Genomic DNA, 23,484 nt, shown 5'->3' with positions numbered 1-23,484 from the left:
TTTTTTTTTTTTTTGTCAGTCCTGGGGCTTGGACTCAGGGCCTGAGCACTGTCCCTGGCTGCTTTTTGCTCAAGGCTAGCACTCTGCCACTTGAGCCACAGCGCCCCTTCTGGCCATTTTCTATATATGTGGTGTTGGGAATTGAACCCAGGGCTTCATGTATACAAGTCAAGCACTCTTGCCACTAGGCCATATCCCCAGCCCTATACTAAGCATTTTTATTCGCCAGTCTTTCTATTACTTTAATCAGTAGCAAATTTATTTCCTTCCTCTGATTTAATACCTAGTGGATTCATAGTTTTTGGATTTGCATTCTATAAAAGGGATGTTAGAATTTGTCTAGATGAGAACAATATTGTCTCCACCAAGAATGATATCTTCATAGAAGTTTTCCTCCTTTGAGGCCATATACTTTTGCTTGGCAAATAATTTTAACACTGTTTCTCTACCTTTGTCTTTGTCTCTGTCTCTATCTCTTTATCTGTGTCATTCTCTCACTTTCCATTTCCATGTTATGCTAATTTTTAGTGATATAAAACCATGAGTCTAATAGGTATATCAATTCTTATTTTCATAGTACAGCAAAAAAAAAACATGGTAGTATTGGTGTTTCTGGAAAAGATTACCATGACAATATTTAAGTTTTACTTTAAGAATTCTATTTTGTTTATATCAATGTTTTTATAATGATACTCTTCTATGGTATCATAAAAATGTGTCACTTGATTTGATACCATAGATATTTGTGTACATTTTTTAGGTTGTTCTACACATAATAACTTGTACAACTTCAACCTTAGTGTACTTGATTCTGTCCCAGAACAGTATCTAATATTGCCATAAAGACCATGATCACGTAAGTTTAGTAGAGATAGAAGCATAGATTTAATACACAGAATTAGTCAGTGTCTTACTATGACACTGTATGTATAAGTAAACGTGACTATTAGAAATCTCAAAGAGATTCCTATTAGTGATTGGTGGGTGCCAAATATTATCAATAACTGATCCCTAATTGCAAACATCCCTTGTGATGAAATACATGTTTAGCCTTTCCTGTCCCTAACTCCATTTCAAGTAGAAGGATATTTGTGTAAGAAATGCTTCTTGGTAACTGATAGGATTAGAAATATCTTTTAAAAGTCCCCTAGCAACCAGTAAGACTTTATTAAGTAGCAATTCCTATTATTCACATGAACAATTGGTTCTAGATTATTTCTAGATACCAAAACTTAAAGAGAAGTAGGGTTGCATGACTAGATCTAGAACCTCTTTCGACGTCTCATTAGGAGTAGATGCTCCTTTTTATCTGCATATATTCGATCCCATCTCACTGTTCTACTTTTGATTTATGTCTCCCTAAAAGACTAGCTTTCCATGAATACAAATTGTATATACTTCTATAAGAAGGGTCTCATTAGGGACTACTTACTGGGTTGATTTTTTTCTGTAAAACATTCTGCAATTGTATGACTTTATTAATCTATCCTATTTAGGTTCATTTCTTGTTTGGGGGCAGACTCATCAAGACATTTAGCTGCTATTCATAAAGCTATTTGTCATCCATTTCCTCATATGCTATTACCATGGATATCAGTGCAGTCTTTAGTAGGGCTGTAGAAGACATTCTCAGGGACATGGCCATGAGGGGGAAGAGAGAAAGAGGATGAAGAAAACATCTCACAAGATCTGAAAATGACTCTATGTAAGGAATTTCAATCTGGTTTCACATTTTAAGGAATTAGAATCTTTTCTGCTGCATACCCAGCAACCAGAAGGAACACTATGTGGATCAGTAAAATATTTGCTACAATCAGAAAAGAAAAGTGTTAAGAAAGACAATGAAGAAATTCTGAAGCCGGATTGAGGTTGCTACTCACAGACGATTCCTCTCATTTGCTTAGGGATTAATGAACTAAGGCATTATTTTGTTAGGGTCCTTTGTTACTAATAATGAATCTTTATTAATTGTAAAGTCAAAGCAAAAAAATCTATTTTAACTCACCCATTTCCTTCTGCACAAAAGGAAAGCTTAGCTGCAGAATGACAGTAAGTCAAGTTTCAGAATCATTTATTTTTCAAATTGAATTTTACTGTAACCAGAATAGGTATTTTTGACTTGATGCTGATGTTAATAGGAAACATTTTTATACCTCTTGTCTCTAATATGTAGCGTTTCCTGTCTGATTTTCATATGTGCTCTTCAATATCTTGACTCTGAGAGCCTTAAGATACGCTTTTATTTTCAGTGGCCTATGCTTGTCTCAATGTTTAATTTCATGTCTGTCTGTTTTTTATCTGTTCTGTACTCTCTTCTATGTCTATGTAAATGAAATTCCTTCCCACATCTTAGAAGGCATCTCAATAGCATTTTGTTGAATCTCAGAGTTAAAAGTACTTTTTCTTTGTTTTTTCTTCCCAAGTCCACATATATAGCTACGTGAAAGACTTTTTTGACAGGAAAAAGTTTGATAATACTCTCCAATGACAATTTAAAGATTATACATTTTAGATATTTATAAAATAACATAAATTTGTAAACATATCTTTTTTGTCCTGACTTAGAGAGACATTTAAACTTGGGTGCTGACACTTTCATTCACTGGCTGGTGCTATACCAACTGAGCCATTCCTCCAAACCCTTCAATGTATCTTTAAGTGATTTTTCTTTTCATTTGGGACAGGATCTCCTTATGATCTTCTGAACTCATGATATTTTGTCTTCAACATTGCAAGGGCTGGGATTACAGCAATACCATACTAGTTCCTATTATGGTTGAATATCTGCTTATTTTAAAATGGTTCTAGTTTATTCTGGCCCTTCGGAAAGTTCTACAATAGATGAACTTTTATTATCTAGTGAAAACCCAATCCCAGTACAAATCTGATCCAGCTGTTTTAAAACACAAAATGTGATATGGCCATTTGGAGAACAGCAAAACAATTTATGATTTCTAAATGGCATTTTAGATCTAACCTTTTCATATTTGTAGAAAGGTTGAAATCTATCTAAAAGAAAAACAATTGTTAAAACTAAAGTGAAGAATAAATAGTTCTGCCTTGAAACTTTACAAACAAATATTTCCAAAACACTTCATATGGTCCTGAAAAAAACTACCATTGCAATTTGGAAGTGGAATCAGAGAAGATTATTAGGAACATGGAAAAGATTACTCATGCACGTGCACACGTGCACACACACACACACATCACATCATTTCTTCTAGTTTCTCAGGATAAACTTCTTCACATGCCTCAGAGATGATGTCCTGGCAAACCCCAAAGCTCCTGGTGGTTGAGCTCATGGTATAGATGTGGGAAATCACAGAAAAGATCAGCATAAAGGAAATGTTTGTGAGCCAAGGCTAAATCAGCAACCATTTATACCTTTGTCTTCACCTGTCTCCATTCTGATACTGACCCTTGTTATTCATATTTACCTTTCCAATTGCTAAGTCTGTATTAACCTTGAACACCCAAAAGGTACAGACACTCAGGGAGGCAGACTCACTAATGCTAAAGAAGACCGTTGAATGCTTTCAGGTAGATTAAACAATTATTTTATTCTTTGATAAATCTGAGTTCACAGATGTTTAACCAGTTATAGACTGACAAAGGATTTCTACATTAAGTATTGATGCAAGAAAATGAACGTTCTCACTTGAACTGATGTTATGACTTAACATATTGTTGTGGACTTTTCAAATAAAAATGGATGCATGAATAGAAAATATAAACACCTGGTAGTTCCATTTAGAGTAATAAATAATAAGTTTTCTAGGAACAGATACTTGAAAGGGATGGGATGGGGTCAAGGGGAGAGAGTAGAGAAATGAAGAGAAGGAGAGAAGAATGTAGTGAAAAACTTCAATGCATAGCCTACAAAATAAAGGGAAGCCAGAAATGGGGTGGTCTGGGAACGATGGGTAAGAATGTTAAAAGGAACGACTTTAGTCAAGATGCACTGTACTCACAAAGTACATTGTTGAATGGCAATTCTTTTGTACAACTACTTAAAGATAAGATGTAAGAAAAAATAGCAATCTTTTACAATTGCATAACTGAATATGATGCATTCCTTCAATAGCCTACAAAATGTACATACGTTCTTTCTTTTCTCATATGAAGCAGATTCTTTCCTTTCCAGCACTTCCAATTTCACCTTCACGAATGGCTTCTTCCCACAATATATTCAGACATATGTCATCTTATATACACTCCTTTTGCTTTCCTTATTTTCCCTTCTGTATCACATGGAATATATTACCCTCCCCATTTTTTTCTCAAAAGGTAACTCCTTTATTGAGTTTTTTAGGTTTCCAAATTCAGGGAGCCCTTCCTTCATCATACTGAACTTGTTGACTACTGGAGGGCAGTATTTGATCCTATTGACCATAACATCTTTGAAATATATTTTTCGCATTGGTTTCCAAGGTGTCCCATTATCTTGGATTTCTTCTGTAACTTATTCTTCAGTTGTCATTGGAGTTGATAGATCCATCTAGTCTACTAATTCCATCTAGTACAACTGATTAAAGCTAAACCCAGAACTACATCATTACTTTTGCTGGGATAGAAAGTGCTTACCTAGTTGGGATCCACAAGGTATAGAAAGAGTCTTGTTGACTTGAGGGGAAAAGGTTTTATATATAAGAGAGCCATTGGAAGCTTTTCTCCTTTCTGGCTTTGAAAGAGGTAATGCATATCAACGAGTGCTATGGGAAATCATCTTATCATTAAGAAGAGAAACCAGTTTTAGGATAAGACTATGGATGACAGAGTGGAAAGTCAAAAACATCTGTGTCCTTACAAATATAGAACAGAAGAATAAACCCAAGTCTTTTCCTAGATCATCATTACTTTGCTTCTTAACTAAATCTTCTTAAAAATTTTTCATTCAAGACAGTTTGTCTTGAAGTTTACAACTTGTGGTAGAGATTTTCATCAGGTAAAATTCTAGTTTTTTTCCCCTTTTGTCTCTTACTCCATCCTTATCTGCCATATTCAAGGCTGCATTATAACATATGCTGTGATGACTGGTAAATGCTTATCTTCCACTAAGCCTTCACTACTGAACTTCAGAGAGATAATCAAATAATCACTTCAAACCTATGTATTAAAGTTGAAGCTCTCCTTCTTTCTCTTTCTCTTCCATCTCTTACTCTTTGTATAGTTTCTATTTTATTGAATGGGATTACAGCACTAACTCGACTAGGTTAGCAACCTGGTTATTGACATTATTTCTTTTACCTAACTCTCTGCTCTATGTCCAGTCAAACATAAGATGCTTTGACTCTGTTAATACTATATGAGATGTGTGCCTTTCTGCCTATCATCTATGTTTCCATCTGTTATCTCCTGGGTAACTAGAGAAGCTTCTTAATTTTTGTTCCTATGTCCATTCTTTCTCCTTTAGTTCAAACTAGGAAAATTTGTCAGACTGGTCTTTTAATGGAAATTCCACATTTCCCTTCCCCTTTTAAGGCATTTCACATATCCACTTCTCATTTCTTACAGGGTAAATAAAGCCAAAATAATATGGCTTTTTCTTATCGTTTCAATCTTATTTGGCATCAAGTAAAACTATCCTCAACCTCCTTTAGTTTCTTCATTAGTGTTCTCTTCCCAGGTACTGTCATAGTCAGTTTCCTGTGCTCCTTGTATGAAGCACAGTAAACATAGCATTATATTTGGTACTGGACATTATCCCATATGCAAATTAATAATAAGCAGTCTCTAAATAACAATTGTACTATCAATTATTTTAGTATATCTTTCAAAGGCAGCCCAGGCAGGAAAATCTATAAGACTCCTATTTCTAATTAATCACCAAAAAAAGGTGGGAATGGAGCTGTGGATCAAGTGGTAGGGCATTACTCTTGAGTAAAAAAATAAGTTAGAGACTGTGCCCAGGCTTGGAGTTCAATCCCCATGACTGGCATACACACATGCATGTGTGCATGCAAGCAGGCACACACACACACACACACACACACACACACACACAGCATTAAAGTCACTAGGGAAAAATCACCAAAGTTACAGAATGAAGGCAATGATGTAGTATATCTATAAGTTATGAAGTAAGTTCTAATTAAAAAACACAAAGAGTTTAAAAACTAGAGCCTAGGAACTACTATTGGATTTTAGAATTATAACAGGACAAATATTTGTAATTTGTTAACAACATTAATGATATCAGCAACTTCTCTGATTTTTACTCTGTGCCTTCTCTTTAGAAGTATAATTCTAAAATGTTATGTCCTTATAGAAACAGTTTTCTTATGCATGTACTTAGACATAAAAAGTAGTTTTTAGTTTCTGAGATTTAAAACATTGTATTCCTCATGTTCCTGAAATATTTTCCTATTTGAAGTATGTTTTCCAAGACATTGTTGTAGCTGTAATTTGCTATTTTATTTACGTATTTATTTGGCAGTACCGGATTATTTCAGGGCCTTGAGCTTGATAAGCAGGCATTTATAGGAGTATTTCTTCCTGGCAATAACAGAATTTGAACAATTTTCTTTTGATAGAAAATTGTTTGCTTGTTTTTCTGATATTGAAACATTGAACATACCCTTGAATATGTGTAAAAGTTTTTCTAGTTTAAAGGAAATTTTCTAGTTTAGAGATTTGTTGGGATGTAGAGTATGTTCATTTTCACAGTGTAATTTTGTATCAGAGTGTGTTGTGCTTTGAATTCCATTTGGAAATGTAAAATTGTTTTCTATACTTGCAAACAATATTTATTTTCTAGACTTCTTCATTTTTTTACCAGTCCAGTGAATTTAAAAGGCATTTCTTTTGTATTTTCTTGAGTGACAGAAGGCTTCAATTTGATTTATAATTTTTTACTTGTCTATCATGTTTCCATGGCATTTTTAAAATTAAAAATTGTACATATAATTCCTATGGTAATTGGTATGAGTTTTGAAGATACTTATGGGATAATAGACACTTTTTTTCCAACATACATTGCAAAAATCCTCCACTGGGTATGGTTTTCTGTTTCACTTCTCTTATAACATCCTATCATGCAATAGAAAGGCTACAGATGCACCCCAAATACCTCCTTAGATTAAAAAAGTCTTAAGGCAAACATATATATATATATATACATATATATTTCATTTTTTTATTCTCTAGCACCTACAAAGTGCTCAGCGCATAGTAATGTACATATTGTTGTTCACTAAATATTTTTGTTTGATGAATTGTCACAACTTCAGACATGGTGAAACAAATCATTCTATGATCAAATGTCATTTTGTGCCATAGCTAAAACACACCATCAAAGACAAGAGAGACAGAAGGATATGTCACATTGCTTTTTGTACTTGTAGATCAAAGAATGTGATAAGACCGGTGTGTTTCTGGCAGTGTCTGCAGAGAGGTGATAGGATTTATTTATTTATTTATTATTATTATTTTTGTTGATCATGGAGCTTGAACTCTGGGCCTGTGCATTGTCCCTGAACTCTTCAGGTCAAGGATCTATCAGTTGAGCCACAGTGCCACTTCCAGTTTTCTGGTGATTGATTGGAGTCTCATGGACTTTCCCACTCTAGCTGGCTTTGAATTGTGATCCTCAGATCTCAGCATCCTGAGTAGCTAGGGTTATTCTCACCTGTAAGCCATAGGTGCCCGGCTGATAGGATGTTTAAAAATATACATTGCTAACTCTGAGCACTTAACGGTGTTCACTTTCTATCCTTTTCAATGGATTTAACAGTTGAATAATTTTTATTATCATGGGATGAGATTTAGCCTAAATTGTTCATAAAGGTAGGAATGATGTTAAGACACAAGGTATGGATTACATATTACAATGAAGGTGCCAGGTTGATGTTTTGTGCTGTCAATGTGAAATTGATTACCTTTTTAGTAATGGTGTCCGGAGGTACATCCCGCCTCCCAAGTGGATAAGGATTCCATTGGCCACTAGGAGATAGATCTTCTTGTCCATTGTCTAAAATGTTGCTTTGCTGAGACGGGGTCTATTGCAAAAATGGTATGGCATTCTTTAGTGATGTAATAGAGGCTTACCATAGTTTTCTGAAAAGAGTCCCTAATAATTACAATAAAATTAATTTTGTTTGATTGTAGAAAAACATATATCTTGACTGGTAGTATTATTATATACTATTTACTGAGTAATATTTCTAAGTTGACAGCTCATAGAAAGCAGTGAAAAATACAATTAAAAGAACCATCTTAGAGTTATTTACTACATTTTAAATACAAGTTTAGATTATTTACAGTACCTGAATACAAATAATCAGAATAAAAATAATTAATTGTTAATGTAACAATATTTTATGTTTGCTTAATTTATCTCTTCTGTATTATCTTACCATTTAGAATATAAACTGAAACTATATAATCCATACCTTAGAATTCATAGCATTCCAAGCCATAACATAAAAATAAATCTTATAAGACTACAATAATGATTTAGGGAGACTTAGCTTTTGGTAATCCAAGATAGAATTAATACTAGCATAGTGCAACATTTGTGGTACTGTGCCATTATTGACAAGCAGATTTAAGGGAAAGGTTTAATAAAGCAGCCTAAAAGAAATTATTCTATTTGAAGCATAGTGTAAATAAACCATGACTTTTTTGGTTACCAATTTATTTATCTATATCAAGTATATATTAAAGTTTAAACTCTTGATAATGTAAAATGTTTTGCCTGACTCATGATCATTACTTTTTAACAACACCAGAAATATCATTATTAGCTTCTAATATTAGTAACAATTAGCTTCTAATAGTAGTTTTTAATATTAGGTTCTCCTATTAGATTCCAATAATTACTAATAGATTCCCAAACCAACAGAACCTTAACCTACAGGGGAGAGATACATAGTGGTATGGTATATATACAGAGAGAATGTGTATGCAGCTACTTTTTAAAAATACAGATACTACTTGGTTTCCTTGGGAATTTTTATGTGATAGAGCTATTATCCTATACCATTTTCTGCACTTGTTCTGAAGGAACCCTAGTGATAATGGTTAGAGAGTGTGTGTACCATTGTACTTTGTGCAAAGCATTTTCTTTCAACCCAGAAAGGGAGAATGAGGCCATTCTTTTCATGACATACACAGAGGATCTGCTTGCTAGGCTTCATGGGATTAGAGAAATGGGCCTAGTTTGTTCTCCTTTAAAAAAGCAATTAGATAAGACCCAAGATGTGTTCTGTCCACATGCATTTTTTTAAAGCAGTATTTTTAAAAGAAGTATTTTAAAAGACGATTTGTGATAACATTCTATCAAGTCCTTGGTGGATCTAATGGCTATAAGGTGTAATAGACAACTACATTTTCTTCTTTTACTTTGGTCCAGTTAATTTTTTTTCACAACTCCAGGAGGAAGTGTGAAAAAAGAGAAAACATTTCTCAATTTAGCTGTTGAGTTAGTTAGGACTGATTTTATTTGTATTTGGATGATAAAATGTAGGTAACACAGGAAAGTGATCAGGAATGTGCTCAATACTTGTTTGGATACAATCATGAAATTTATAGTCTTCACTTTCCCAGCTGAATATGTTCACATATGACCATACATATTTTTGAGACATTAAAATTTGATAAATCAAAATACTATACTCAAGCAATGAAAACCTAGTTATAAGGCTTAAGTAGTACTGGCTAGTACTTTCTGTGTTTTAAATTCTCAACTATTTTTCTAGCTTCGTTTCTTTGTCAGTGAGATAGGATAATAAATCTGTTTTACTGGCCAGGTCTGCGTAATTCAAATTTTTGAGAATTGGCCAGAATTCAACACAGATTACTTTGTTCCTTCTGTACCATTTCTCCAGTGTTTCTGCTATGCTTGCTTACCTACCCAGATGTAACCCTTAGTTATCATTAAAAAGCAACTGAGAACTGCAGAATTCTTTTTGCAGTAGAAAGAGGTTAAATCTTTATTAAAATTTCAATGTCATAATGGTTTAGCCTCTTCATGAATTAAAAAAATTAATCTCTCTTTAAAGTTTGAATTAAAACTGATAACATTTCTCCTCTATAGCAAGACAAAGGGAACATAAACAGAGCAGAAAGATTAAAGAGATACTTAGATTACACAGCAAAATTGCAAGGATACCCTGACAGCTGTTTCATTAATTCCAAGAGTTTCTTTACTTTCTTTTCTCTTTCTTTCTTTCTTTCTTTCTTTCTTTCTTTCTTTCTTTCTTTCTTTCTTTCTTTCTTTCTTTCTTTCTTTCTTTTCTTCCTTTCTTCCTCTTTCTCTTTCTTTCTCTCTCTCTCCCCCTCCCTCTGTCCCTCCCTCCCTCCCTCCTTTCTTCCCTCCCTTTCTTCCTTCCTTCCTTTCTTTCTTTCTTTCTTTCTTTCTTTCTTTCTTTCTTCTTTCTTTCTTTCTTTCTTTCTTTCTTTCTTCTTCTTTCTTCTTTCTTTCTTCCTTCCTTCCTTCCTTCTTCCTTTCTTTCTTTCTTTCTTCTTCTTCTTCTTCTTCTTCTTCTTCTTCTTCTTCTTTCTTTCTTTCTTTCTTTCTTTCTTTCTTTCTTCTTTCTTTTTTCTTTGCCAGTCCTGGGGCTTGAATTCAGGGCTTGAGCACTGTCCCTGGCTTCTTTTTGCTCAAGGCTAGCACTCTGCCACTTGAGCCACTTCCGGCTTTTTCTTTATATGTGGTGCTGAGGAATCAAACCCAGGGCTTCATGTATACGAGATGAGCACGTTACCACTAAGCCATATTCCCAGCCCCCTGACTTCCTTTTCTTAAATGATTCACCATGGGATAACTTTAGTCTGCAGAAATATAAAGACCATGAAGATAACTTATTGTACTGGATGGTGGTGGGGATTAGGAGGCTAAAAATAGAATTAGGGCTGAAAGCCAAGGGCTCATGTCTCTAATCCTAGCTACTGAGGAGGACAAGCCCTGAGGATAGAGGTTTGAAGCCAGTTGGGGCAGTAAAGTCTGTGAGACTCTTATCTCTAATTAAACACCAAAAACAAATCCAACAAAAGTGAAGCTGTGGCTCAAGTGGTAGAGTGCTAGCCTTGAGCACAAAAGCTCAGGGACAGTGCCTAGACTCTGAGTTCAAGCCTCAGGAGTTGTGCAAAGAAACAACAACAAAAACTCAAAAGAAACAAAAACAAAAATAGCAGAGAATTACATAATATGTTCACATTCTTTCTCAAAGGAATGTATCTATTATTTATCTTTTCACGTGTTTAGTTGCTAAATTTCTAAAACAGATTAAAAATTACAAAGATTAAAAGCAGCAATTTAACGGGTATTAGAACTAGGAAAATTAAAGGGAATACCAAAATCGAGAGACACAGGGTAAAAAAGAGAAACGACTACAAAAGCAATACTTGCAAAACTGTTTGGTATAAATGAACTGAACAACTCATGGGGGGGGGTGGGGAAGGGAAAGGGAGAGGAGGGAGGGAGGTATGTGGAAGGAGGTAACAAACAGTACAAGAAATGTACCCAATGCCTAACGTATGAAACTGTAACCTCTCTGTACATCAATTTGACAATAATTTTTTTTTTTTTTTTTTTTTTTTTTTTTTTTTTGCCAGTCCTGGGCCTTGGACTCAGGGCCTGAGCACTGTCCCTGGCTTCTTTTTGCTCAAGGCTAGCACTCTGCCACTTGAGTCACAGCGCCACTTCTGGCCATTTTCTGTATATGTGGTGCTGGGGAATCGAACCCAGGGCTTCAAGTATACGAGGCAAGCGCTCTTGCCACTAGGCCATATCCCCAGCCCCGAATTTGACAATAAAAATTTTAAAAAATAAAAAAAGTTGCAATTGGAAAACATAAGAAAGGTGAAGCTATCTCTGTGGAAATCTGTTACTGCAAAAAAGAAATTAAGTTCGGTAATTCGTTCAATTATTTCTTATTCCACAAACTTGATACAATCTTTAGATGCTTTATAGAGTAAGATGAATCTTATTTTTTTTTTTGCATCATATATAACCATCTAAGCAGATAATACAATGTAAATAACCACAGTGCATTGTGACTGCTAAATTCTGCTGCCCTTTAATATTTCCAAATAGAGAGTAGTGGTCAGTGTGACTTATTGAAAAAGCAGACACTTTACATTTGGTAAGAAGTTCTATGTTGCTGAGTAGAAGGATTGCTGAGCAGACACTAATTCCAAAAGCTATTGTGGGCATTTGTAGATTGAACGTTTATAATTTTGATTACCATGAACAATTGTTAAGTATCTATTGAAAGAAGGACATTCTAATCTTGCTGAGACATAAAATGTATGTATGTATGCCTCTATACATATTTGTACATTTGCATAGGTACATGTGTACACAAATGTGAGCAGCATTCTTCCTATCTGACGGCATGCACTATGCTTGTGAAATTATTATTTCCATTTTGTTGAAGAAATTAGATGACAGTGGTAATAGCAATTGGTATTTTGCTAAGGTCTTGGGACAGATCCCTTATGAACACAAAGATCTAGTTTGTTTAGTAACTGGTACACAATTAGTAAAGAACATTACTACAAATTCATAAAATGTGATGAAAATAATGTAATCAAAATAATATTCCCTGGCAGACTGTGGTGGCACAAGGCTGGAATCTTGAATATGTGAGCAGGAGGTCAGCACGGGTCACACAGCCAGGCACTGCTTTAAGTAAGCAAACAAACAAATCTGTCACCACCAGCAGCAAAAACCATTAAAAGAGAATTTGCCCTAGAGTACTTTCATTGAAATTATTGTTACATTATTTTTCAGCTCGTCTTTTGAAAGAAGAAAATCAGTATTACTAAAGCAGGTATGTGCTGAGCTAAGGTACAAATGCTTGTGGTTTCATGAGCTCCATCTTTAAGTAATAGTAGAATGCCCAAAAATTTCTAAATCTGCATTTCATTGTAATGGTGATGAAGCCTTCATAGGGGCATGGAAATTATTTTGGTAACTTTGCCACTGTCTATGGGGATTTGTGTGTATTTACAGGTGAAAGGCTTTTTAAATTTTTTCCCCTAAATTAGAGGTAAGTGAATAATTCTTGACAGATAGGTAGCCAATAATAAATACAATAAAATCGATAGAAATTATACACATGAGTTGCCCTGAAGTGCAAAATAGATCTTGCTTTGCTTTCAGCAGGAAAATACGGAATTAAGTAACTGTTGGCTCTAAGTTTAGTAAATGTATACAAGATGTTGGCATGATGCGATCTCAAGATATTTACTGTTTCAGTAAGAAGGGACATTAGAAATTTAAAAATAGTCTAGGTACAAACATTGCTACATAAATTTCTCATGGCTGGTGAGATGAGTATCAACTATATATTTTTTAAACTAACAGAACTGACAGTGAAACCATGTTTTTCCAGGCAAAATTCTATGAAATAACTATATAATACATACATTTCTATGACTTCAGCCTCCCTTTCCCTGATATTGTTTAAAATCAGATGATTTTATAAGCCAGTAAGTTTAATGGTATAATATTATAGCAATAATTTTTTAAAGGCGAGATTACCAATTTCTCCACTGTAGAAGAGACAATGAAGAGCTTAAGGAAAGGTTATTGATTTCTACCCCAGTCCTGCTTTTCTCTGGGACTGCAGCAGCTTGATGATTGAATGATTTTTTTGGATCCATAATCGGAGAATAATGCAAGTGGATCTGACAAAGCACAAGGTAATTACTAGCATTTATTTAGCTCAGCTAAGAGAGCACTATAACTATGGTATACAGGGAATAACTAGGATTGTATGTTACTGAATTAGTTAAGATATTTTTTCTTTCCACCTCATAATAGCTACTTCTCTAGATTTTTTTTTTTTTTTTTTGGCCAGTCCTGGGGCTTGGACTCAGGGCCTGAGCACTGTCCCTGGCTTCTTTTTGCTCAAGGCTAGCACTCTGCCACTTGAGCCACAGCGCCACTTCTGGCCATTTTCTGTATATGTGGTGCTGGGGAATCGAACCCAGGGCCTCATGTATATGAGGCAGGCACTCTTGCCACTAGGCCATATCCCCAGCCCCCTCTAGATTTTTTTTTAAAAAAACGATTATATAAAATAATAATGACTGTTAAGGAACTTAATCAACTACTATGAGTCATGTTGTATGAAAATGTTGTTTTACAAATATATGAGAAAGCACCATCAAATAGAAAACAGAGTACAGATTTTGGTACCAAGCAGAGTAGGGCTTAAATTCTATTTACTACTATGCCACCAGGTGAAATATACATATCTGTATAATTCTATCTATCTATCTATCTATCTATCTATCTATCTATCTATCTATCTAAGTAAAAATACAGGTGAGATCTTCTGAGTCATACTTCTTCAGTTTCCTAATTTATTTCCACAGTAATATGTCTTATGGATTTTGGTTTTGAGTTATAAGTCAAAAAAATCATGTGCAAAATATCTCCTGGCAATAAGAATGCAGCAGATTCTCAATAATCCCTAGACCATTTTTACCTCTCAATTAAAATATTTATTTATTCTGTTAATCATTTGGTAATAAAAATTATAGCTTGAAATGAAATTTTCTTTAGTGTTATATTTCTCTCTGATAACATAAAATTTCAAGACAATAACTCTGCTCAGTTACAATAGAACACATCCAGAGAAGCACATGGAACCATTAATCACATCATAGAAAGTTGCCTTGAGTGCTTTTTGGAAAGGCAGCAAACAAGTGATGAATGGATAAATGAATGAATGAATAAACAAATAAAAACAAATAGAAAATATTAATAATTTTAGAGCTTAGTAGCTGACTTACATGTTAAATGTTCTAGACTTTCTGGGTGTGAGCCACAAGTGTCTAGCAAGAGAGTATGCACTTTACTAGAGATTGACTGTGTAGTACATAAGGAAAACTAAGCAAATTTTCAAATCAAAACTGCAGGGGAGGCAGGTGCCCATGACTCTGGGACAGTACCCAGGCCCTCAGTTCAAGACTCAAGCCCAGAAAAACAACAATAGCAAAAAGTCCCTAGAAATATGTTTGGGCTCAAAGGACAGAGAGAGACTTCGACTGGAATCTATGGGAGAAAGCAGAGCCCGACATTTATGAGAAATAGATTTTGCATATTTCTTGTTTATTCCATGTCAGGCTGAGTATTGTGTATTATTCAAAGCCTTCAATGGATACTTTTTGAATCCTAACATCTTCTGACATGAGAAATATTTGTCGTCCCTCATTTTCTTCTTTCTTTCTCTACTTTTTCCTCCTCCTCTACTCTTCCTCTTTCTACTTCTTCATGAAGACCATAAATTGCTGATGGTAATTTATTCAATTATTGTGAACCAGTATATTATGGTACATACTTGCAATCATCCTTGATTTACCATAGTTTCCAAAAAGAATGCCTATAGTTCACCTCTGTGCTCAAAAGAGGTAGATGGTTGAAAAGTCCTTGAATACAACTCTGTGTTATTTCTGTTATAGAACATCTCACAGCTATAGTTATAGATGATGAATTCATTCTCCAGGGCATCCAAAAATACATCAGAAAATAAATACATCAATGTACATGTGGCTAATTTATTGCTGAAGAATAATTTAGACATTAAGAAGCACCATTTTAGGTATATTGGCATTTTTTCAGATATGGCCCACATCTGTATTAGTATATAGATTGAAGAATGAATAGAAACATAAACTAGGCAAAGTAAGGGGATTTTCATTTAATATAATTTCAGATGATTCAGGCAGTAGCTTCCTTCATATCTAAATCGCTTTAATCTTCTCACTGGGTTCTAAAAGTTTGTTATTTTGAAACTAGTTTTAAAATCAAATTGGTTTTACTCCTATTGGATTCTCAAGCCTTATAGGAGAGGTGTCTACCTAAGTAATATTTTATCTATTCCTTCTAGCTGGTAAAATTTAAATCTCTTTTGTTAGGAAAGAGCCTTGGGCTTCTGCTATCTGAGAGGCCATGGAGAACAGGAAAGTAGGGACTCAGGTAAAATCGTCATGGGGTAGCATTCTGAAGCCAACTTGGACTGGCTCACAGGTGTCCCACTTCTTATTTCAATGATGTGCATTTGCTACTTTGAAATTGTAATAAATACCACAAACCCAAAATAATTTTTCTCCTAGAAAAAAGTTTTCAACCATCCACTGGCAAGTCATAGAAGGCTGAGGAAAGATAAAACGGTATTCCAAGTTTCTAGTTTAGTTTTTCTTGATTTGCTTTGTTTCATTTTTTTAAAAGTGATATTGGATTGTGAAGAAGAAGATGTAGTTATAAATATCTCTGATTTTGTGACTCTACTCAGAGTTAAAAATCAAACTCTTTTGAGCTAAGGGAGACTAATAGAGTTATTGAAAACTAGACAATAAAACATGATTTTGAAATCTTGTGACATTCTCTTTTTGAGGGTGAGAATTTTTTCTGTATGTTCATTTATTTTACTCTAAAGGAAAATATGTTTGGAGGTTACTGTCATTTTGTTTACTTGATTTTTCATTTTTTTTCCACATAAACATTCTAGGTTAATTTAGTATACTAATATATAGCCATAATGACATATTGTATGAAAACAATTTGTTAATCTCCATTCAGATGGTGTGTAAACTGAGCATTCTAATATTTTCCTGATGAAACAAGCATATGAAACTCCTTCCTTCCTTCCTTCCTTCCTTCCTTCCTTCCTTCCTTCCTTCCTTCCTTCTTTCCTTCCTTTCTTTCTTTATTGGTTGGTTATGGGGCTTGAACTCAGGGCCATGGCGCTGTCCCTGAGCTTTTTCACTCAAAGCACCACTTTGAGCCACAGCTCCATTTCCAGTGTTCTGGTGGTTAATTGGAGATAAAAATCTCATGGACTCTTTCCTGCCTGGGCTGGCTTTGAACTGGAATCCTGAGATCTCAGCCTCCTGAGTTGTTAGGATTGTAGGCATGAACCACTGTGCCTGGCTGAAACATCTTCTTAAGTATATTTCTTTTACTTGTGCCTATGTTTTTATTAAAAATATGTGAACTTGCCACTTTTCCACTAACCCAGGAAAAGTAGCAATTGCTAGGTAAGCCACAACTTGATTTTCAGTTGTACTTCTGTATATTTGCCATAAAGAAAGTAAACTGAAAAGGCAGTTAAAAGCACCAACCATTTAATTCCCATTCTAATTTAGGTTCTGATGACTTTTCCAAAGAAATCAGCTGAAATCTAGTAATAATTTTCAGCTCTATTCTAAAGCTCTCTTCCACCACCAAGAGAAGACAGGGATACCTTCAAAAGAGTAAAACATAAGCAAGTTAACGCAAAAGAAAGAAAAACAAAGAATAAAGAAAAATGACTCATAAATGAGGCCATGTATCTGCTCAATCCAAAAAGCAATGCTCAGTTCAAAAAGCAGGAACCTGATAACCAGTCTGGCTACAAATATACATTTAGCAGCTAAGAATTCAGGCTCTACATTATTTACCCTGGTATATTTTGGACTCATGAGAGTCTATAATAATAATCAGGGTTGTATGTACAGCCTAAATACATTAAGTGAACAAACAACATTAATTGGCTTTGGTATGCTGACACATGTAGGGCAGTCCATACTTACTTTCTGAAGAGGTAGTTCTTGATGATCAAATTTAGACTTAGTCTGCAAGTTTAAAGTCATGCTTCTGCCTGCATGCATTGCTGAAATACCTCCATAGGGCAGCATGCCAAGGTTAACTGTGTTGTGTTTGTAAGCAGCATTCTGAGTAGAGGAAATAATCATGTGACAGGATGTGAACACATGCTCAACAAACTGATCATTACATGAACATGTTTAAATTGATAACATTTAACTTTAAGCGAGCAAACAATAACTCTCTTTTAAAAACATGCAATTGATCAGACAAAAGCATACAGTAAACAGTGTTAGTTATGCACATAATGAATACCATCCAAAACTACAGAAAACACAGAAAGCAAAGAAGATACATTCTGCATTACACTTAGTGATAACTCTTATGCATGATATTTCTCCCTGATATATCAGGATAGTAGTGATTTTGGACAAGTCTATTATTAAGTTTTAAAGTTCAGACAATGAGAGTTTAATCAAAATGTGTAAGCTACAATTATCACTATTTCTTTCACATTGTGAGACCATCACATACAAAAGACATCTAATTCTGCCTGAAGCTGCTGCACTGCTATGTTAAAGGCAAAATCACTCATTTTCTTGCTGAGTCAGTAATTACAGCAACTCAGAAAAACGGTAAAAAACAACAACAACACAAAAACCTCATTCAATTTGATCCAAATTGGCTTGACTGAATTTACTTATTTATTCAGTTATATTAGTAAAATCTTGTGTGTGGATCTGAACTTATGAATTTGCTATTAAAAGTACATTTTAGAAATTAAAAATGAAAAAAGTACATTTTAACCCAGAGAAGTTTCATAATGATATTAAATCAATTCTATTTTGTGGATTGCTACTGCTGTTTAGCATATTAAGCATCTACACAACAAAGTACTTACATTGTGTGCACTTTTTAGCATCTACATCTAAGTTTTTCTATGTAACTTTATTGAAAATTTAAAATAATTTTAAGCCCTGTCATCAAGCTTTTGACCTCAAATGGAAATGTAGTCATTGATAATATTAGCTTCTTTAAGTATTTCTCTTATGGTAAAAAATATCTTGACTGAATATTATTGAGTATTAACAGCAGGCTACTCTATTTTTAGAGCATTATTTGCAAAGTAATGATTTTTACCATCAAAGTCTCACTGAGCTGTGCTGAAAGATTATTATGCTCCCGATGATGTGCTTGTCATACTTGTTATGGATTCATGATTACTTCAAACAGGTATGTGTCATTGTCACCATGCCCAAAGTGAAAAAGACACTAAACATCTCAGTCATGTACTACGATGGTTTCTTAGGGACTAGATTATTCCAGTCTAGTGCTCTTGTAGCCCCTACACTGGAGGTGCTGTCTCAGATATGTGAGTTCACATTTTAAATTCTGTCACAGCAAGTTTTGTGGTTAAATTAAAGGAGAAAGCAACACCTTTTATCTTGTGTGGAACTTGGAGCTGCGTCTTCAAGGATGTCTTACCAATATTATATTGTATTGTCAAGTTTATTCCATGTCCAAACCTCTAGGCAGTTGTCTTTTACATAGATTCCAAACATCTTGTAGTTGCTAGTATAACTATTTGATTTTCAGGGGTCTAATGACTCAATTTCAATGGGAAAGAAACATGCCATGTTTCTCACGCTGTTGTACTTAGGGCAGGATTTCAAATAGCACAGTTATATCAAAACCAATTTTATGTAATACTTCTGTGCTTTGGAACAGATTCATCTTGTTGAATAGCTAGGAAGTTTTAAATAAGACATAGCCTGAGTTTCTCAGTGACTCACTTGAAAGAGAGAAATCTTTTACTTGGAAAAAACAAAAGGAAGAGCTTCTAGGATCTGATAGCTTGAAATAATAGGCTAAAGTGCCAGACTTATCAGAAGTTATACAGAGAACAATATAAAGGAAGGTGTTATCACAGCAACAAAAACCACACATGAATTCACTTTTAATCATCTGGGCAGGTAGGGCCTCTAGACTTTTGTTGATTCAAGTTCCCATCCCATACTCTATCCCCTTTCTCCATGTCATTTGTGCTTCATTTAGAGGAGTCATTGACTTTTCAGTAGTGTGGCTCTGAGGGTATAAGGAATCATTTTATCTGGGATAGCAGTAAATAAATAATGATATAAAATACTTAGACCTTTCGATTTAATTTTTATGCTTTGCTTCCACTCTTCTGTTGCCTCATTTATTAGGCATTGCATATATGCTCCAAAACAGCTTCTTATAACTCTACTTTTACCCTGTTAATGTATGGTTGTGTCTACATGAGGACAGAAGTCCCAAACTGTACTGAATTATTTGGCCCCAAATATGTTCACTCTCCAAGTTATCTGTCTACATGGAGGGTATAACTTGAGGTAAGGCCTGGTGACAACTGAGCAGGTGTCTCCCTGACAGCCAGTCATGAGGATTTGATGAGTCTCCCTTCAATGGGACTGAGCACACCTATTTGAGACAGACATTCTGCTGAAATATTTTTGCAAGGCAGACTAATTTCCATATTGAGAAACTAACACCTGCAACCACATTTATTAGTTCACTCTTTCCCTCACTATTATTTTCTTGTCCTGTAGACATGACCTACACATTTAGAAAGAGTAAACCTGAAAACACAAAGTTGAATATTGAAATAATTCATGATATATGCAGTGACCTGTACTTTTAGCAGGACACCAAAGAAAATAATAAAATTTATCAAGTAAAATTTTTGGAAACACATTATTCTCCAGATCCTCAATTTACACATCATATGTAAATCTTGAGAATGAGGAAACAAGAGTCCTCATTTGCACACATGCACACACAAAATGTCTTAAAAATTCAAGTGTGAAAGCAGAGCACACAAAAGCCCTCTACACCAAAGCCACAAGGTACACTGAATGGTCATGGGAAAAAAATAAACACTAGGTTTCTCTTATGGAGATTTGAACTGGCAACAAAAGTATATTTCTACCCTTTACACTTTGTCTTTTTAAGTTCTCCAATCACTGTTCATTTTACACTTTATCATAAGTCAATTTTTTATGAGGTTAGGATGAATTACCCTATACACCTTAATCAGTACAGTTGTAGTCTTTGTAAAAACATAAGCTCTTTTTGGTGTCTGTAGCATGATTTGAATATAAACATTTCTTTCTCTATTAAAACCATCACTGTAAATGGCAGGATCTTTATTAAATGTAACAGTGAATAGGAGGGCATTTAATCTCTGCTTATTTTATTTTTCTGTTTCTTGCTGGGAAGATTATTGCTCATTAGAAGTAATAAACTTAGTAGTCCCACAGAAATGACTATGTGCAAAATCTTATAAACAAATTAGGCCTGGATTTAATATAAGTGAGTCGGTGCAGCAAAGGGCAAAATACTTTTTTCAAAACATAGATTCAATAAAAATCATACTCTAGGTCACTAGAGAACCATTTTGTGTCTTAGGAGAAGCATTTTGACTTGCCTTAATGGCTAATAGCAACTGAAGCACCATCTCAGATAATAGAGTAAATTCGATCTTACTAACAATATTAGGTTAGATTTGATAAACAATTCACTTGCATGTTATGGGTTCTCAGGAAGAATTAAGCGACATTCTTGGAAAAATCTATGGTGATCAGTTTCCCCCACCATATAAAGATCAAAGTGCAGACCCTCTATCCATTCGTGGAGTTCATGCTTGACTAACACGTGCTTACAAATGCCAATAAAGGAAAACTAAAGGCAGGAGGGATATTCTTACAGAGAAAGGCCAAACATACCCTGTCTAACCTTCTAGCTTCTATATGTCTAAGCAGCTGTTGTCTCCAGTCTGCAGGCATTTTACCACAGCTCTCCTCTCCCTTCACAGGGGTAGGCCTCGTCTTTAAATCACTGTTATCTGATGGCTTGTCACCATAGTTACCCAAGTTATAGTCAGACGGTATTTTTTCCAAAAGAGCTGCCATAGTCGGCCTAGCTGAAACTGGCCTGGTTTGGGAGGTACCGTAACTCTCTGTACTGTAGCTTCTCGCAGACAAGGGCCTCCTCTGGGTAAGGTTTTTTACTGGAAAACTTCCCGCCTGTGCTTTCACTTCTTGGTATGAAGGGTGCTCTTCTTCATACCTGCCGTTCCTCTTCAGGAACTGGGACTCAGTCACTGAAATGCTGCTCTGGCGATCCAGCCCTCCCCTATAGGCAGGCCGGCCGTACCGATCACTCGGAGGCAGCTCGTGAGGCTCACTGACCCTTCGAAACATGGCCATTTCCGTGGAGCTGGCCAGGGAGTCGGCTCTTCTCAAGAAGCCTGCCCGGGCTCCTTGGCTGGCATACTGGGCATTCACCACAGCATCATCATTCACAGATGGCTGAGAGAAGGAAAACATTTGTTCCATGGGCGGGTATCCTCTGTAGGCTCTCGGACTAACCAAATCTTTGGCCATGTTTTTGCCAGGCTGCTGCATGTACTCAGAATTGTGCTGGAAAGGGGGAGGGATCCTCTTTTCGGCTTTAACTTCCACTGCTCCTTGAGGATTGAAGCTTTGGTCAAACTGATAGACCTTTTTAGTCATGGAGGCCTTTTGTTGCTGTGGCCCTTTGCTACTTCCATAAGTGAGCATCTCATCATCCAGCATGGGAACGGACTGGCTTCGGGACATGCTGGACATGCTGTGCTCCGGGCCCAACAGTTTGTCTGGCCTGTCATGGCTTCCCAAGTGATCACTCCCAGCAGCGTAGTTTTCTAAAGGGATATTATAAACCTTGTAGGTACCAATGTCAATCTCATCGATACTCTGTGACTTTTTGAATTTACTGGACTTTATATCTTTCATGAGTGGAGAAAGCCTTTCTGTGCTTTTGCTAATTGCAATAACACCTTTAGACGAATCGGGGCGGCAGTGAATTTGAGAAAAGACATTCCCAAGACTCCTGCTTGGGTTGGAATCGTGATACTCCCATGGCACTCCTGGAGAAAAGGGCCCAGGTATCTCAGTAGGCTCTTTGATGTGTTCTTTCCTTTCAGGCAATGGGCTGGTAGTAGGGGTTGTCTCTAATTTGGAAGGAAAAGCTGTCCTGTCTTCAAACGGGCTAGGGGTTCGGGTCCAATTCTGCCAAGGATTGGAAGGAGGCACTTCAGTTTCTGGCGTGTGTCTGTGTGTAGATTGCTCAAGTTCCAGGGGGACACCAACAATCCTGTCCTGCCTGATCAGAGGCCTGCGTCCGTGAGAAGGCGCGTTGTTTCTTGACTTGGAACCTAAGAGAGGGTTATTGGCATTCTCCGCCACGGTTTCCTCAGCCACAAACCCTGTGTTATCATAATGTGAGCCATCAGTCCAGTTCTCAGTGAAAGCATCACTCATGGGCAGCCGGTCAGGACGCTGGGGTAGATTCCCCGGAGGAACAGCCTCCCGCTGGCTGAGTAATGGCTTAGCATCAAGAGGCTGTGGGAAAGATTGTGCAATCCTGTAAACACAATGGGAAGAAGACCTGTGAACAGAAGGAAGAGGTGATCTGTGGCCGAAAGAGAAGCAGCAGCAAAGAAGGCTGCTATCCTACGTCTAGCTGATGACTCATCTTCCCTGATTTACGACCGAGTTTTATCTTATGACCACCACACTCATATTCACGTCCACACCCTACCTTTTATTTCCTCCTAGTGATAATTACCTTCTACCATATTGTAAAATTAACTTAGCGGATACATCTATGGTATATCATCATCTCATGCTTTTGGAGAGAATGAAAATGTATGAGAACAGAAATCCTTTTCAGGTTCAGAAGAGTACCTGACACATAGTTGATATTACACACATATATGCTGAATAAATGAATGAGTGAAAGAATCATATAAGCCTTCAGTATTCATTTTGGAACCAGACCCACCAGTCATTAGAACCACCTGGTAACCAGTTGACATCCCTGGGGATTCTGATTCAGTACATTTCCAAACTATTGCT

General features: G+C 35.8%; 1 protein-coding gene across 2 annotated transcripts in view; it reads right to left on the bottom strand.

Annotated features, from left to right (window-relative positions):
• Positions 1–23,484, bottom strand: part of Lrrc7 (leucine rich repeat containing 7) — a 374,249-nt gene that overhangs the window by 55,224 nt on the left and 295,541 nt on the right. The window contains exons 20-22 of one of the 2 annotated variants that reach the window (XM_048349940.1): positions 21,310–22,990; positions 17,533–17,673; positions 7,881–8,000 (exon numbers count right to left, since the gene is read on the bottom strand). In XM_048349940.1, the coding sequence (XP_048205897.1) occupies positions 7,881–8,000; positions 17,533–17,673; positions 21,310–22,990 (1,942 nt within the window). The remainder of the gene's footprint in view (positions 1–7,880; positions 8,001–17,532; positions 17,674–21,309; positions 22,991–23,484) is intronic. The other variant, XM_048349941.1, reaches the window with a different exon arrangement.

This window comes from Perognathus longimembris, chromosome 7 (genome assembly GCF_023159225.1).
Source record: "Perognathus longimembris pacificus isolate PPM17 chromosome 7, ASM2315922v1, whole genome shotgun sequence".
Lineage (NCBI taxonomy): Eukaryota > Metazoa > Chordata > Mammalia > Rodentia > Heteromyidae > Perognathus > Perognathus longimembris.
Note: the sequence above shows the minus strand (reverse complement) of the source record. Positions and strands in the feature narration are given on the sequence as shown.